At 33.5% G+C, this 16,635-nt stretch overlaps 2 protein-coding genes across 9 annotated transcripts; one reads left to right on the top strand and one right to left on the bottom strand.

Moving 5' to 3' along the window:
- Positions 1-569: 569 nt before the first annotated feature.
- LOC127071600 (uncharacterized) lies at positions 570-10,622 on the top strand. 4 transcript variants are annotated; one of them, XR_007785153.1, is made up of 8 exons: positions 570-779; positions 6,277-6,413; positions 6,500-6,624; positions 6,734-6,873; positions 7,808-8,019; positions 8,224-8,479; positions 9,282-9,634; positions 9,782-9,907. XR_007785153.1 is itself a non-coding variant. In XM_051011069.1 (8 exons), the coding sequence occupies exons 1-8, from the start codon at positions 770-772 to the stop codon at positions 10,010-10,012; spliced, it is 1,356 nt and encodes a 451-aa protein (XP_050867026.1). In that variant the 5' UTR covers positions 627-769; the 3' UTR covers positions 10,013-10,622. The 4 variants fall into 4 exon arrangements, 3 of the variants coding, with proteins under 3 accessions (XP_050867026.1, XP_050867027.1, XP_050867028.1); XM_051011069.1 differs by having other exon boundaries at positions 627-779; positions 9,282-9,526; positions 9,782-10,622; XM_051011070.1 differs by lacking the exons at positions 7,808-8,019; positions 8,224-8,479 and adding an exon at positions 7,235-7,261 and having other exon boundaries at positions 627-779; positions 9,282-9,526; positions 9,782-10,622.
- Positions 10,623-10,718: 96 nt separating this feature from the next.
- Positions 10,719-15,586, bottom strand: LOC127071598 (vacuolar protein sorting-associated protein 53 homolog). 5 transcript variants are annotated; one of them, XM_051011059.1, is made up of 14 exons: positions 15,414-15,586; positions 14,466-14,765; positions 13,927-14,327; positions 13,723-13,843; positions 13,496-13,632; positions 12,928-13,369; positions 12,479-12,825; positions 12,237-12,392; positions 12,035-12,160; positions 11,862-11,940; positions 11,579-11,727; positions 11,327-11,492; positions 10,973-11,119; positions 10,719-10,884 (listed from the first exon to the last, which is right to left on the bottom strand). In XM_051011059.1, exons 2-14 carry the CDS (start codon positions 14,550-14,552, stop codon positions 10,723-10,725), a joined length of 2,520 nt encoding a protein of 839 aa, XP_050867016.1. In that variant the 5' UTR covers positions 14,553-14,765; positions 15,414-15,586; the 3' UTR covers positions 10,719-10,722. The 5 variants fall into 5 exon arrangements, with proteins under 5 accessions (XP_050867016.1, XP_050867018.1, XP_050867013.1 ...); XM_051011061.1 differs by having other exon boundaries at positions 15,357-15,475; XM_051011056.1 differs by lacking the exon at positions 15,414-15,586 and adding an exon at positions 14,871-15,402.
- Between the last annotated feature and the right edge of the window lie 1,049 nt (positions 15,587-16,635).

The raw sequence follows: 16,635 nt of genomic DNA, 5'->3' as shown, positions 1-16,635 counted from the left end.
AGAACATCTTATCATCGAAAATTAACTAATTGGTATGTAGATACTATTGTTAGTTGGTAGGTATATGTAATTGTTATGAGATCATCGATGTCAAAGGTTGCTGACGCATCTCGTATGTGCCTACGATATTTCAACGAACTTGACGTGGTAACAATTTATAACAATTTATTACGCACGATCTATGGATTTTCGGGAAAGATAATCATAGTAAATGTATATTTGAAAATTGATTTGTTTCTAACAAAAATGAAAACGAATCGTCAAATGATTGAGTTTAAAGTTAATTCTATGTTCATTTTTAGAATTAACCAACGTTATCGTTATTAATATTAATATGTTAATACAAGTTCCATTCAATCATCCTTTGAATAATACGTTCGTATTTATTGTTATCATTAGCCAGTGATGAATATTGATTGGTTTATTAAAAAACTCATTAATCTTTTTCAACCAATCTTTTTCGTTTATCAACGAAAGTTGCTCGTAAAGTTGGTTTTTATTAATCGTTGTTTTTAATCATCAAAAAATTTAAACAGTTCTATGTGCAGAAAAGATATATTAGTTTGCGGTTTATTCGCAATGGCGCTGTATACGTAGATGCGACATCATTGAGTGCGCGCTACGCATGTGCGAAATCTCCTACCACGCCGTAACCGTAAGTAAAGGCAACGCGACATGCTAGCTTGACGCAGTACCAATTCGAACTTTGTTCGAGACGTATCGGTGTATTCGTATCGACGAATCTGTGATTACTTCTTCGATTTTCAACATGGCTATCTGTAAGTTACCATATCATTATATTAATTATTTTATTGATCTTTACATTTCATTTCTAATTACTGCTATCCAAATTTTATTCTCCAAAGAACGTTTTATGTTTCAATCTTGTAGATGAGGCTTTTTAACACGTTTAGATTGATTTCGTCGAGTTAGAAATTGCGTGGTACAAGGCAAAATCGATCTCCAAACAAATGCAAAACAGATAGAAACGTTTTTGTCGTTCTGCCTTTTCATATTGCGCAATAAACCTAGCGTACCGATGTATGCGCAATAGATTGGACATAATAAGCGTCTCTTACTTACGGAATTCATATATTTAAGTCTGAATCATATCAAATAACAAAACACGTTTCTCTACTCCTAATTCAGTTTTTCTTCAATGGGAATTACGAGTCGCATAATTAATTAAAATGTATACTTACGGTTATGCAGACTTGAGAGTTGGTTTAAAAAAAGATTTTATTTGAGAGACTTTATTCGAAAAGAAAAAAGTAATTATTTCTCTATTCGTTTGTCGACACAATTAAGCTAATGGTAGGTGTATACGACGATCATAAAGACGATCTGTTCGGTCGAATCGAAAATGGCTGCGGTCTAGTGATGCGAAAAAAAAATAGATTGTTCTTTGAAAGAAGCACATCGTATAGACGTTTCTAAATATAGTCAAGGGTGCGGCTGTGCCGGTTTGACAAGCCGGTCGGCCGGTAAACCGGCCGGTGTTTGCACTCCTTCCAGATTTTCTGTTATTCTTCCGCCTTTACGTTTTCTTGCGGTAGGTTACTATATCGTTTCGGGTTTCAATGCATCAATTAAATAAAATCGACTGATAAAGTAACAAACATATATAAAAACTATAATATTCTTCCTGTTTTAAACGATTGGTACATAGAAATAAATTTCTAAACCGATTGTTCACGTTCGATTTGTTAGAAATAAAGTGACTATTTACTCGTAAAGTTATTTTTTCTCTTTCAAGGATAAACAAGAAAAGTCAAGTGTTGTTACAGTTTTTACGAGACACCTTCGTTATAAACTCGAAAGAACGACGTTCCTTTTCTTTCTAACGTAGTAAAAGAAGACATCGCAGAGAAAGAAAGTAGGATTGGTAGTATTTTAGACGACGCAGCAGAACGAGAGAATATTCGTGTTACACATGCCCTATACGCTATCGGAAGATTTCTATTCTAGAAGCCTTGTCACCCTCTGGAATTCTCCGACAGAATCAAATGTTTCAATGTTTTTATCCCATTTCAAAATTTTGTTCCACGTGTCTCTCATTTTCCATCAATTTTTCGCTCAATTTTCTATATTGTAAATTCATAGATGATTTCTAAACAACGAATTGTATTTATCTTTGTCGTACGTTCTTATCAAATTTTTTTTGAAAATTCTTTGAAAATATTGAAAAACTATTTTCGGAAAGTTCACGAATTCCATGCTTAAGAAAAATAAAATAAATTTGATGTCCACCAATAATAGCTCTACGATACGCGCGTCACGCGTTTCGGTGTAGTTGAATTTACTAAGAAGTAAAGTGTATTGAAGGAAATATGTTGCGGGTGGTGAACGAGAGATAGTTGCCACGGGAGGTCAATGGCATCGAAGAACAGTTACACCATTTTAACTTGCTTCTCTTCCATGTATTAACGTGTTAATGTTACTGACAGGAAGAAGGACTTATTTACCTTTCTCTTCATTTATTATTTTTTTCTCTTCTTTTCTAGAAACAACACGATTATAAACTGATCAAATTTCGAGAGGGAAATGTTATATATACAAAAATGTTATATATACGAAATGTTTCTCTTTAATGGAATTATTTTAGAACAGTTCAAAGTGTAAATTTTTCTAGTCAGTTCGAAGAGACCAACGTTATCTTTATTTTTAATTTTTACGTTATTTTATTTTTATGCTTTTTTTGATAAACGCGTCAACGATTCAGACCTCGTTTTTTCCTATTGATACACTGAAAGTAACTTTTTTCTTTTTCCTCGAGTTATAAATTAGAACTACATTTTTCACGACCATTATTTAGAAAATCTTTTCTTCCCATCATCAAAACGGGCAACGCGTAATCGCGATGACCGAAATAACGAGATTCATCGTTGCGCAATGACTAATTCACTCAATGACACTAATCTTCTCGCTGTTATGTTAATTACGAATACAGTACGCCCTACATTATTGGACAAAGCCAATTTGGAGACTTTAATATTCCCTCGAGTCGTTGCGTCACTTTCGAAGAATATTTTATTAGCAGTATGTTAATTGTCAAGGCCACAATATCCACATTTGTTTCGTTGTTTATCGAACTTTTAGTCTTGTTAAATGCGATTAATAAAATTTCGCAGCTGCTCTGCATCTGGAACGATCGGTCGAGAATTCGTCACTGTAGAATAAAGATTTTTTTTAAGAGCAACGAGTACGAACTCTGGAATCTAGTAAATTTTATTCGATAATTAATAGTAATCGTCAAAAGAATGAGTCATCATCACCGTCGCCGTAGAAGATAGGAGGTAGGAGCTAGGAGTTAGAAAGTTAGAAGATAGAAGATAGAAGATAGGAGCTAGGAGCGGTCGACCTTCGAGCGTTAACGATCACAATTAGGAATTGACAAACGTTAGTCGTCTTCTTTAAGTCAAAAGTCCACGATAATTATCATCACATATGCATGTTTTATCATAGTTTGATAATTGCTTCGTGTCTTTCCAAAAAAACCACGATAAATCGATGTTTACAGAATTTAGATCGTCGACTTCCTCTTAAATGAAGTAATACATTCCTAAATATGAATGACATCATCTGAATGACGTTTATTCACAACGGCATCGGCTGACTCGGCGATGACCTCGATTTACCTATCAATTAATTTTTTTCTTTCATAAGAAAATAGTGCGAGGACTGTCCGTTGAATGGATAAGAAATTGTGTGAATATGAGAAAGACAGAGAGAGAGAGAGAGAGAGAGAGAGAGAGAGAAATGACCAGAACAATTTATTCTTCCTCTACGACATTGCTGATGATGTCACCGTTAAAAGTTACCTTCGTGGCATAACTTTACTATTTATACTATTTATAAGCATCGCCTGCTGTCTCCTTTACTCAATGCGAAAAGATTCCATTGCATCTTTGATACGTTCACGAGTAATTCTGGAAACAATGTTTACTAAAAGAGAAAGGTTTATAATCTTGCTTAATCGTTAGAAATGCGTTTAAATGTAAAAGGCGATGTCTTTTCGATGAATCATTTACTTAACTATCAACATTATTGTCACTAGTAGAGCGTGACTTCTACTATTCCTATTGCTCTTAGAAACGATTTCTTCGTCGATCTCGATGTCTAATATCCTGGATCACTGATCAATGAGGTATCGTCGAACGGAGTCGCTCGAATTTTAGACAATAACTCGTAGCCACCGTACATGAAGAAGATACATGCGAACGAAAATAGTCATCAGTTTTGTTCCGAACTACGTTTCGACCGATTTGAGGCGTCATTCGCAAATTACATTTACGAGTATGATAGGTTTCCATGAATTGAAGAAATGTCCGTCGTAGTAGTCGGGCACTAAATTGCAACGAATCTACTAATATGTTTACGACCAAAGTAAAATATTTTTATTATCTTCTTTCCTTGTACGTTCGACGATATTTTACTTGAAAAAAAAAAGAAAAAAAATCCAATCGATAAGTTACGCAACAAAAATATTTTTTATTCATTTTCCGAAGGTTGCAGCTCTTCGTGAAAAACATTTTAGAAATCTCTGTAAAATCAATTTTTTCAACTTTCGAAATAAAGGAATTTTATGCCTATTCTAAACTAATCGGATAATTTATTTAAGAATATAAACAGCACTTGTTCTATATACAAAAAATTATCTAAAATATCCAAAAGGTTTTAAGAGACAGTCGTCCATCATATATTTTGATATATCGAAAGTACAAGAAAATCCTAATGATCCTATATAAAAGGTAGATCTATAAGAAATCAAGATTCTTAATCAGCGAACTTTTTCATTCGTGCATCGGTGAAATGTCATGTTCGTTACTTACATTCACGAGATTTTCTTTTGTGATTATCTTCTGCTATGTTATTGATCTATGAGTCCTAGAACGTGTCCTAGTTTCTCAATCACGTTACCAACTGCAGTGGACTAACTGGCGTCAGGATGTCCCGACTTTTTATCGATTTTCGACTTTCTATCGTCCTTCCTCGTAAATATTAAAATGCAACCGTATCTCTCCGGTTCATCACGATAAATTCAAATCATTGCGTACTAAAATGCCCATCCATTTCTTACATCCATTGTAAGCTAATTCTCGCAGATGATCCTTATTGCATTCAATACATCCAGATTAATGTCTAATAAGTTACATTTAAATTACAATAAATTACAATAAATTACAATTTAAATTCCCATCGAACTTGATCCGTAATTAGCTAAAAACCAGATTCACGTCCAATTTTCACGAATATCGGAAGTTTTCTTTAAATTAAACCACGTTTTGCCCTTCGCAGTGTTACTTTAACGAAACTGCTATTCCGTTCGATCTTACGTCACGCCTTAAAAGGGCTGGGCGTTGCCCTTACGCTATGATCTGTCGATGATAGAAAGTTCCGTATTCGCTTACAGCATACTCGAATTTATTACAAAAGACAGAAACTTGCCAAATTCACTCTTCGCAGTCGATGCAATAGTAGGTTCTTACTCTTAAACTAGACTTCAATCTATTTCCGAATTTACTCTCGCGATCACTTTTTTGTTTTTGGCGAGTGTGCCTTTTCAGGAGACTTCCTCAGATTATTTGAACACGTTCCATCATCAAAATGTTCCTGAATTATCGAAACACCCAAACCTCCTTATCACGACAAGGCGAACAGACCTTTGGAGAAGATTCTCTAAGATAGCCACTGGAACGCCCGTCAAAAGCTTACTATCAGACAGAACTCTCAAATCATATTCACTGGAGCGTGAAATAACGCCTACATTAATCCATTCAATATTGAATTTGCATCGTATATATGGTTATTAATTCGAATGTCTCATATTTCCTCCATTCTTTTATTGCTATCATTTTTGTGCTGCTATTCTTCGATAGTTACTCTTAGAATACAAAACTAATTTCTATTTCCAAAAGAAGTCTTCGATAATAACATTCTTTTGTTTCTATTTGAGAGCATGCTCTCCAATAGTTACTCTCAAACGCAGTGTCCATTTGGCTAAAAAATACTTTCGAGATTATCTCGTAATAATTTTACTCTCGTGTAGACGATTGCTTAAAGAAAAGACGAATTCGGAAACTCTAACAAGAATTTGTTTTTTCTTCTATTAATATATTCTTTCTGTTAAACTCGAGATGATATTGATCCGTATACGATCGATTTAATAATTATCTAAGCTATGAAATAAATACAAAGATTTATAGATAGTATTAAATATTGATACTATTATTTATTGATTTCTTCTTAAGTCTCTGACTTTCGTTAATCTTGCAGCACTGTCGACGGAAGATAAATTGGAGTATAACTTCTATCCGGTGACCAGTGGACAAGTTCAATTTCGAGTAAAAGCACCCAACGATGCTCACATTGCCCTTACTACCGGTCCTCACGAAGGAGAACCTATGTATGAGGTCAGCAAATACAATTAAAGTTCTTTTTTACAATTTTTGTCGAAAGAGAAACTATCTTCTTAAATATATACTGTGACATTGATCAGGTTTTCATCGGTGGATGGGGCAACTCCAAATCCGTCATTCGTAAAAATAGAACCAAACCGGAAGTTGCGGAAACAGAAACTCCAGGAATCTTAACAGCTGACGATTTTCGTGGATTTTGGATCAGGTATGACAAATTGCTTCTCTCCGAAATAAAACTTTGTCAATCCTATTAGAGTACGTAATATTTACATCGATATAGGTTAAACAAATGTTTCTTTACGAATCATATTCAGATGGCGTGATGGCGAAATCACAGTTGGTAAGGAAGGTGAACCGAATGCGTTCTTATCCTACAACGATCCTGAACCTTTCGGTATAGGTTATTTTGGTGCTTGCACCGGCTGGGGTGCCTCAGGAGAATGGTTGATCGAAGGTAAGCCTTTCAAATCCGCATTGGTGCCTGGGATTTATAGATTAGGAATGTGCTACATCTTTACAACGATAATATATTTCTTTCTTGTCAATTATTCTGTAGAATTTAGATTTGAATTCTAGTTTCTTCTCAGGGTAAAATACAGAGTAGGAAGTAGCACAGCTTATGCTGCCCTTTATTACTTTAACGCGGTGCTGCTATTTACGGAAAATAATGTTTTCAAAGTGGTCGGGGAAGAAATCGTGTGGTAGATTTAAGATAGAATGCAAAGAAAGAACGAATTTTAGAACGTTTGTATTTTATTTTTGGTACTTTTTCCAATTTCGGACGGGACTCTTCTAACGTATTGCGATCTGCACAGCCAGATGTGTCGGAGATAACCGTGGCTGTACGTAATGTATAATAAAAGAGAGCCATTGAGCAAGGCTTCTTGATCACGTAGTTTGTGAACGTATCTTATTCTTTTTTTTTGTAGATATCGCTTTGAGAATGCTCCTCTAAATAAATGTACATACATATATTTTATCCCCAGCACGAAACCTTCGCAACGTCCACGAATGCATCGCGATTGACGAGTGCACGCTATAATAACAAAGCACATTTATAAAAGGGTCGTCAAACGTTTTCAACCAACGGAAGTATTCATTTCTCCAATATTTCAATATTGAGACATTTAAAATAGCATTAGTATATTTTCCATATTGCTGCAGGAAAATTTATGTCGAATAGTACATATATTTCTCATTTCTCTTATTTCAACAAAGAAAAATTCTTTCTTATCTTTTAGTTGCAAATATATCTACACAAGTCACTTCTCTTTTAATACGAATGATTTTATTCAAAATCATATACATACACACACACACACACACATATGCATATAGATATCCTACATAAAATGATCTCACGTATCTAATATTATTCGATATGCAAGGTCGCATACCTTTGAAAACAAAAGACGAACTCGTTTACAAATACCACGCGGTGCGAGCCGGCGCTCTGTTCATCGAAGTCAAGGCCCAAAGCAACGCACACGTTGCTTTGACCGATGCAAAGAAGGAAACGAATCCGATGTACGAGGTCATGCTTGGGGGATGGGAAAATACGGCGTCGGTCATCAGATACGATCGTAAAAAGCCGGACAAGGTTCGAAAATCGTTGATGATATTTTCTTTTCTTTTCCTTTTTTCTTTTTTTTTACGGAGCGATGGTCAGCTCTTCTTAATTATTTTTTATTTTGTTGTTCTGATTCATTTATGAAGCTGACCATTCTCTTTTGCGTAACGATGATTAATCGCGTTAGGTTTCGTTCGCGTGTCGTGTTATAACGCGATCATTTTGCGGTAATAGGTACGCGTGGATACCCCGAACCTCCTCAACCAGAACGAGTTCAAGAGATTTTCGATCTCTTGGCTCGACGGGCGCATCACGGTCAGATCTGGCGATCAACGCGGACCCGTAATCATGGACTGGATAGATCCAAATCCGATTGGCGTCAGTTACATTGGCGTACGCACCGGTTGGGGTGCTAAAGGAGTTTGGAAACTTCGATTCGAACAGAACTTGGGGTATCCTTCCTCCTTCGGTTCCTCTCACGATCAAAAAAGTAATCTCTCTCTTGTACTCTCATCTTTTCTTTTTTTTTCTATTTGTTCATTTTCTTTTGTATTACTCGAGATCGTTGTCAGAGCTAAGCACTTTAGGGAAATTGAAACAAATTACATATGTATAAGAATCTAATCATTGGCTTTAGCTGCAAAAAATATTCCGGCTTATTATTTTGCATTAGTTAGTCAGGGCTAATGAGTGCTGACGGATCTCGGGTTCGTTGAATAACGAAATCGTCTTCTCGCTTGGGTGCGAAGCGTAATCTATGAGAAACGCGCATGCCTCTACGTTCTTCTTTCATAACACACCGTGGTATAAATTTTCGATGGTCGTGTTACGTTGTTTTACGTCGAAGGATCGCTGGTAATTACATGTATCGTAGAATTCGCCGTACTAACTGAAATGAAACATCTTGTATGTCACACATCTATGCACACTGGCCTTATTTTGCTGCACGTTGTATGTCCGTTCGTTATTGTTTCTTTGTTGTTTGTGAAGCTGTTTACTTGTTTCCGTATATTTATATTTAATCCTATCGCATGGTATCTTTATTTTTTCAAGCTTGTAAAATGCATACGACAAAAAATTGTAACATCAACGATTAAACGGAATGTATGAAGATTGAAATTATTTCAAATACTATATTGCCAAATATTTACAAAAAATTCATCATTAACAAGTTCATATTGGCGTTTTATTCGTACGGAAAGTATAAGTGGATTTTGTTATGAAAATTTCATTGCTTGAAAATTCGGTAGAATAATTAGGATAAAAAGATTGATCAATTGGATCGATTGCAGATCCAAATGTTGCACCTTCGGCGCCATTGGAAGTCCGAGGACTTGATACCGGAAGTCATTGCTGGTGCGATGCAGCAGGTGGCATGGTCCCTCCAGGTGCTGTTGAAGGAGGAAGAGACGATGAACCTTTGTTCGTAGGTAGAGCTCATCATGAAGGTGCTCTCTTACCTGGCAAGGTGAAACCTAGTCACAGCGTCTGCTATGTTCCCTGGGGTGGCGCCGAACATGGAAAAACGGATTATCAAGTATTTTCATCTATGAGATTATAACGTTAACTTTAATGATATTACTTTTTTGGATTATTCTCAAGTTTGATGTATCGAAAGCAAGCTGAAGTACTATTCGCTATTCAAGTAACTAAAATAGTGATTTGATCTTATTTCTATTGTAATGAAGTTATATAATGTAAAAGAATATTTTAGATCGATTAAAAGATCGAGTGTTAAGACATTAGGAAGATAAAATTTAATCAGAGAAATAACAAGAATTAATATCGGCAGGTACTTTGCGGTTGCCATCCATCTTGGGTGTCAGTAAGCGGCGGAAACATTCCAGCAAATGCAATTCCAGCTGGAGAAACGGAAGATGGGGAACCTTTGTTCGTTGGTCGTGTACATCACGAGGATACTTTAACTATCGGCAAGGTTCAAGCATCTCACGGCGTTTGTTACATACCTTTTGGAGGTGCCGAGGTCGGCTTCCCTGATTATGAGATCATGGTGTCTCAATAATTGTTATTCGATGTGCTCTAAAAGTGATAATCTCCGCGTTCGATTCATTGATGAATTTTCTCGATCATATTTTCTTTATCATACTTTCCTATAGCTTTCCTCTATGTTGTCTTTAATACATGATCATTTGGATAATTGGAAAAGTATATATCGTTTCCAATGTATTTTCTTTCTTTTTCTATTGACAAGAAAATTTATTGATATGGATAGAAGAATCTCTTTAGATTGTAAATCAAATAAGTGTTTAAGTTATTATTTCAAAGAAAAGCGTTCATCGATCGATGAAATATGAAAAAACAAAAGCGAATTTCTCAATGTTGGCGATAGCTTTCGCATAAAAATTATAGCAATGACGTTACCGCTATAGGATGAGCAAATCATTGGCGATACATATACAATTAAGCTATGTATTTTAATATAACTACATTATTGTTAATCTTCATTAGAAGATTTGCTAATAACTTGTTGTTTTCTCAGAAAAAAAAACGATATATTTTTTTCATCATAACAACATAGTTTTCTAATGCACACATTCGCTTTGTTGGAACATATATTTTTAGACGCTGTATTGTTAGACAATAAACGATTAAATGAATGTCTCTGAGAATAAGCAATGAATTTTTAATCTCTCACAAACGAGTTTCAAAATTCACTTAAGGAAAAAGGACAGATATTCTTATGAAAAAAAGAAGAAAAAAGGGAAAAGTAATTTAGATTCTTTTTTTAATAAGTTTTTCTAGTTTTCTAATTCGACCTGCCTCGTGCTCGGGACTCTCTTGAATAGTATTATTTCTTGAAGTTAACGATACATCTGAACCTTCCGGTTGTTTGAATTGTTCCGTCAATAGAACTTGTTCCGTTCTTTTCAAACCCTAAGAAAATACAATGAAGATAAGTTAATAATATACATTTGCAATACACACACACACACACACGAGTACATACAAACGAAATTATTACCTTCATATCTAAAATTTTTTGAAATTCTGGTGCTTGTAAATCCGGCAAATGCATTTTACATCCTTTTACAAAATCAGCCGGAGAATCTACTGGTGACATTACAATTTTAAGAATCATTTCAGCATTTGCCATACCCTTATCTACGATCTGTTTAGAAAATTTAATGGTTATTTTGCTATTAAAATTAACACATTTACAGTGATTACGGCAATTTTAGCGGTGGGACCGCTATCTGAAAGCCACAATTTTCAAACCTCCATGGTTGAGGCCTGCACTTTATGCAGATTCTGCCATTTAAATAGATAAAATAACGTAGGACTACGTTAACGGTCCCGAGTGTATTAATAATATTACCTTTGCATAAGAAGCAGGTGCTTTCCTTGGAATTTGATAACCCGTACAAGGTAATTCTAAAAGTGCTGTTTTCAGCATATAAACGTCAAGCAATAATTGTTCTGCTCCTACTGCACTTAACGGTTTACATTTATACAACTGTTGCACCAATTTAGGAATAAAGGAACTAAAAAAGTAAAAATTTTAATTTCAGTTATGAATATAATTAATGCTATAAATAAATAAATATACGAAAAATGAAAAATACTATACTTTGCGAACTTCACACATAACTGTGTGAAATACTTTCTACAGGAAGATAATCTATCTCTGATTGTGGGAATCATCTGCCGTAAATGCACTACTATTGTATTAACATAATTACTTTGGTCTCCGACTGTCTCTATAGAGCTCCATTGCATCTGATACAAAACAAAAAACTAATTATTTTACAGTTACTGTTATAACAAATATTTATATTTTAAATATTTCATTCGTTCAACGTTTAATGAACTTTAACAATATTATATTTATTCGTTAACCTTATTTAATTTACCTTAGTCATTGCAGATAAGGCAGAATCACAGGCCGCTTCTAAGTCTTGAACGAGTAACAAGATACAGTCTGAAATAACACTGTAAACAAACGTTGAAATTACATCTAGTTTTGCAAAATTTTTCAATTTAACTCCACCCCCCTCTCCCCCAATGTATACAAGAAATACCGTACTCGTGAAAAATATCTTGTTCTTGAGATAAATTAATCCTTTTCGCATAACATTGATCCGTTTTTTCACGTAATTTTTCTTCTAATTGTTGTGTTGTTTCTAAACAATATTCTGCAGTTGTCAGAATGCTAAAAATGATGCATAAACGTTAAATAGATTTTTCAGAAATTTTTCAAAGATTAAAAGAAATTATTTCATCTTTACCAACAAATACGGGCTTGTTCTTCTTTACAGAACTTAGTATTTTCACCTTCTTTTAAGAAGTTTTGAACATTTTGTATAAATCCAGATGTTGACAAGTCACGGAAATCTCGTGTTATACTACTCATACTCGTACTAATTCCTAGACTACTTCCGCTTCTGTAATATAATTCGTTGTATAGGCAATTGGATACTTAATAAATTCTTAAAAATTAACTTATTAATAAATATTTTGTGCCGCTAACTTCGGTAAATTATTTTGAAGTATCTTCATAGCGTATTCTCGCAAGTATTTTTGGAAGGTTTTAGCAAGGCTCAGCATTATTATTCCTGTACTAAGTTGTGTGCATTGCAATATACATTTCTTATAAAAGACAAATAGATCAGCACAAGAGGATAAAACGCTATTGGAGCCTTCATTACCATCAAAATCTTTGGCTCCTGGAGGCTGAGCTTTATAATCGGATACAAATTTATTCATTAAATCTGCTAAATTACGGTCTAAACTGTCGATATATATATACAAGTATGGCTCAAAACAACTTCCTATAAGATTTATGAAAGGGGATGCTTTTGATTTTTGATTTTCCATCTAAAATATATATCAAAATATGTATACTTATGTATATATTACGTGATATAATTTTAGACATAACATTGTAATGTATATTGAAAATGCTACAATTACTTTTACCTGTTCATTTTCCTCAAATGGGTTTTTCGATGTTTTATCGTCTGTATTATTTACAGTTGAATTTTTATTTTCAACCGATATTGCTGCATTATCAATAGATAGTTTGTTACCTGTAAAACGTTTAGCTAATAATGATTCAAAATTTGCAGTTCTTTGAATCGCATATAGCAACAATTTAACATCTATCTCCGAACGTCTTTTATGCATTAATTTGGTCAAAGCTTCATTTGTAACATAACAGAATTGAATGGCAATTCGTTCAGATACTTCCCAATCAGATGGAAAGATAGAACCGAACTTTGATTCAAAGTCAAGTAAATGTTTCTTGAGCCATGCATATCGTTTATCTATTTTGTCTAACCATGCGTAATCTTGATTTTCATCAAATATATGTGCATACTCTTTTAATTGAATATCTATAAACCATGTTAACAGATCTTTCCTATTAAAAAAAGATAATATTTAGCACATAATATATTTACGTTGAAGTTTGTAGTATGTTCAAATTTTTTTACATATACATCATTATAATAGTTGTAATTAGAAAAATTTCAACAGTAACACGCACTTTACTTTTGGATCCAATAAAGATAATACTAAGCATCCATCCGTCAGTTGATTAAAATACTTTGGATTCTGTCCAGAAAATGCTTCTTTGAAATCTGTGGTAATTTGTTGAGCTAATTCAATATGTATTTGTCGAACCTATATTAAAGTAAGAAATTAAAATTATTTTCGAACATTTTACAAACACACACATACACAATGTTTATAATATCGTGTAAAATTTCTCACCTCATCTGATAATTGTTTAATTTCTGGTATATCCATGTAACCATTAAAGTGTTGCATGACTTCTGTCACTGCTTGTAACGGTAAAATAATTTCACCATATTGTTTCTTCTGTATTAATGTTCTGAAAGAATACATTGATATATGTAATATAATATCTTAATTTAAGATCTTAAAATACAAAGTATATATAAACAAAGTGCATACTTTAATGTATCAGCTCCTTCAACAAGCATATGTAAATGATTTAATGTTGTAATAGAAGTTACAAGATTCCTTTTAGCAAAATCTAATTGTTTAATATCTCTTGTGATCTCTTTAACTTCCTCTTCGGATTGTTCCGCTTTATCCTTTATATCTTTGATATGAACGAATAATTGTTTAATTACTTTTTGAGCATCTTCTAATGCTGCTTTTCCATCTTGACCTATATCTGTTTGTCCACATACAACAGCACTCATCTCTTTGTCGATGGTATGAATTTTTTGTTCCATTTCATTCATTACATCGTCTATATTAGACAAAGATTGTTCAGTTGGAAATAAAGAGTTTATATAATTAACGACGGTGAAATTTGCTTCGTCCAATGGATCATCACTAGATAATACCTATTAATTAACGAAAAATAGCCGATACATATTATATATATATATCATATATATTCAGATTCTAAAGATAGATTTCAACTTTAAGAATTAAAGTAAGAAAAATATAAATGTTTAAAAAACAAAAATAAAAGTACATACCTGATCTATCACGTTTTGTACACTTGAAGGGAATGTATAAACGCTACATCTTAGATCATTCAAATCACTTTCCTCATTAGTTTCCATTGTGTATTATTATTTATAATATTATTTTACATTTCCTTTTTCTTCTCAACTTCTTATTAAAAACTTAACTTTTCATGAAATGTTTATAATCGTCTGTATGTTCATTCTATCTATATTTTTCCTTCGAGCTTGAAAATTTGTTACTTTAGACCAAGTGGTCTTTGTATATCACTCTCTTGTATTCATATCACTTATAATATACATTTTCTTTTCCTGTAAATTGTTGTAGACTTGTCAGAAATGTTTATTCCCCTTCTTTCTGGAATGGCTAATTTTGAACTTATACTGTTCTATAATTCATTGATTCAATTATATTACCATATAAAATTATATTATATAAAGGGAGAGACGAAAATGTCGATTAAAAATAATTGAAAATATGTATCAATTGCGCGTTTTATAATTATTATATACATGTACGTGATAAGCCAATATTGCCATTTCCCGTTAGTGTAAGTCACTAATTAGGTGAGACAGAAAGTTACTGTGTCCGCATTGAACAAAATGTTATTCGGTTAGACGGTTAAATATATAATAATTCTAAAACTATTCGAGAAATTAAATTACATGCTTTATATAGTATTAAAGCGCTTCAATATACTGGCTGACAAAGCTTTCTATGAATCACACTAGGATACGCTTCAATTAATTCAAAAGATCAATCAGCTGACTGCTACCTCCATGGCAGCCATTATCTTGATGTCAACAATAATTTCTTTCTAGGAAGAAAATCAAACAAAGACGTTCTTTTTGTCACAACCCGCCCGTCATATATATGCATGTAAGTGTATATATCTTCCTTACGCATGGCGAATTTGCTTTTCGTATCAATTTTCCACAATTAAGTAGCTTTTCATTTACCTAACAAATCCTGTTTCTTAATGGTGCTCAGCTTAAGGTTATTTCTCAATATCGCTCAAAATGCGCGTAACTACAGCGACGAGTGCGGAAAAAAAATGAACTAAAAATGCATTAAGGAAATATTGACTTTCCTCGATTCATTATATCAATGTGCATGTGTTACGTCTGTCACGTCCTGCACTGATGCAAGTTATAAAATAAAAATTATAAATTACTATTCCAAATTTTCCCAAATATAACTATGAATAAGGGATATCTCAGTTTACAAGTCGAATTAAATTAGAATTAAAATGGGAACCTACTTTAAGCAATATAATAATTAGACATAAATATAATAATTAGATATAAACGAAATAAAAATTTCTGATGACAGCGGTGGGATACTTTTAAACGGAATGTTAAGCGATTGTACGAATCTAAGCCAGTGTTCCATCTCAATGGATCTCGAGGAGATAAATTTCCTTCGAGAAGTACTTGCGTCGCGAGATTATGTGCTTTCTTGACTTTTATCTGCTGTGTGTATTTCCATGGCACGGAACTGTCATCTAACGGTATGCTAAACCAAATATGCAAGCCAATAAAATGACACCTACCTTTGGTTTTGACGAATGGGAACGGTGCGATTTACCTCTGATCACGTGACATTTCAGTAATAAGGATTGGCTGATAGCAATTCGACGTTGGAATCCACTCTTTTGATTGGTGAATGGAATGTTGTTACTGCCGGATAGGTTGATTCCTTAATCCTCGACTCGATTGGCTCGATTTCAAAAGGAATAGAGATGATTGTCGGCGAAATTGCACGAAAGAATTTGTATCGCAAAGAACGAATTTCTTGATCGCGTTTAAATAACTTAAACGAATTACAAATATAATTAAGATTCGTCTCGATATGAGCTAGAAGAGTGAGTCGTTTCCGTAGGCACAATAGGCATTATTGACTTTGACTGTTTCAACAATATTTAATTTATTCAAACAATAATAAAAAATAGATACAATTAAAACAAAGGTCTATATTGGGTTTAAGATAATAGTAATCATGAGGAAAGAATGCAACGATTCATCTAATATTTCTAGCTTTGTTGATACAGACATTTTCTCGTTAACGGGTAATACTATAAGGTATCACTCATTTCTTTTCGTGATTTTCAGTCTCTCTAGTTTGACTTCGGAAATAGATAGTAGTTTATCGTTGTCGTTTGCTCTGATATCTAGAGAAGCG

Source organism: Vespula vulgaris, chromosome 22, assembly GCF_905475345.1.
Source record: "Vespula vulgaris chromosome 22, iyVesVulg1.1, whole genome shotgun sequence".
NCBI lineage: Eukaryota > Metazoa > Arthropoda > Insecta > Hymenoptera > Vespidae > Vespula > Vespula vulgaris.
This window is presented reverse-complemented; position numbering and strand designations above follow the sequence as displayed.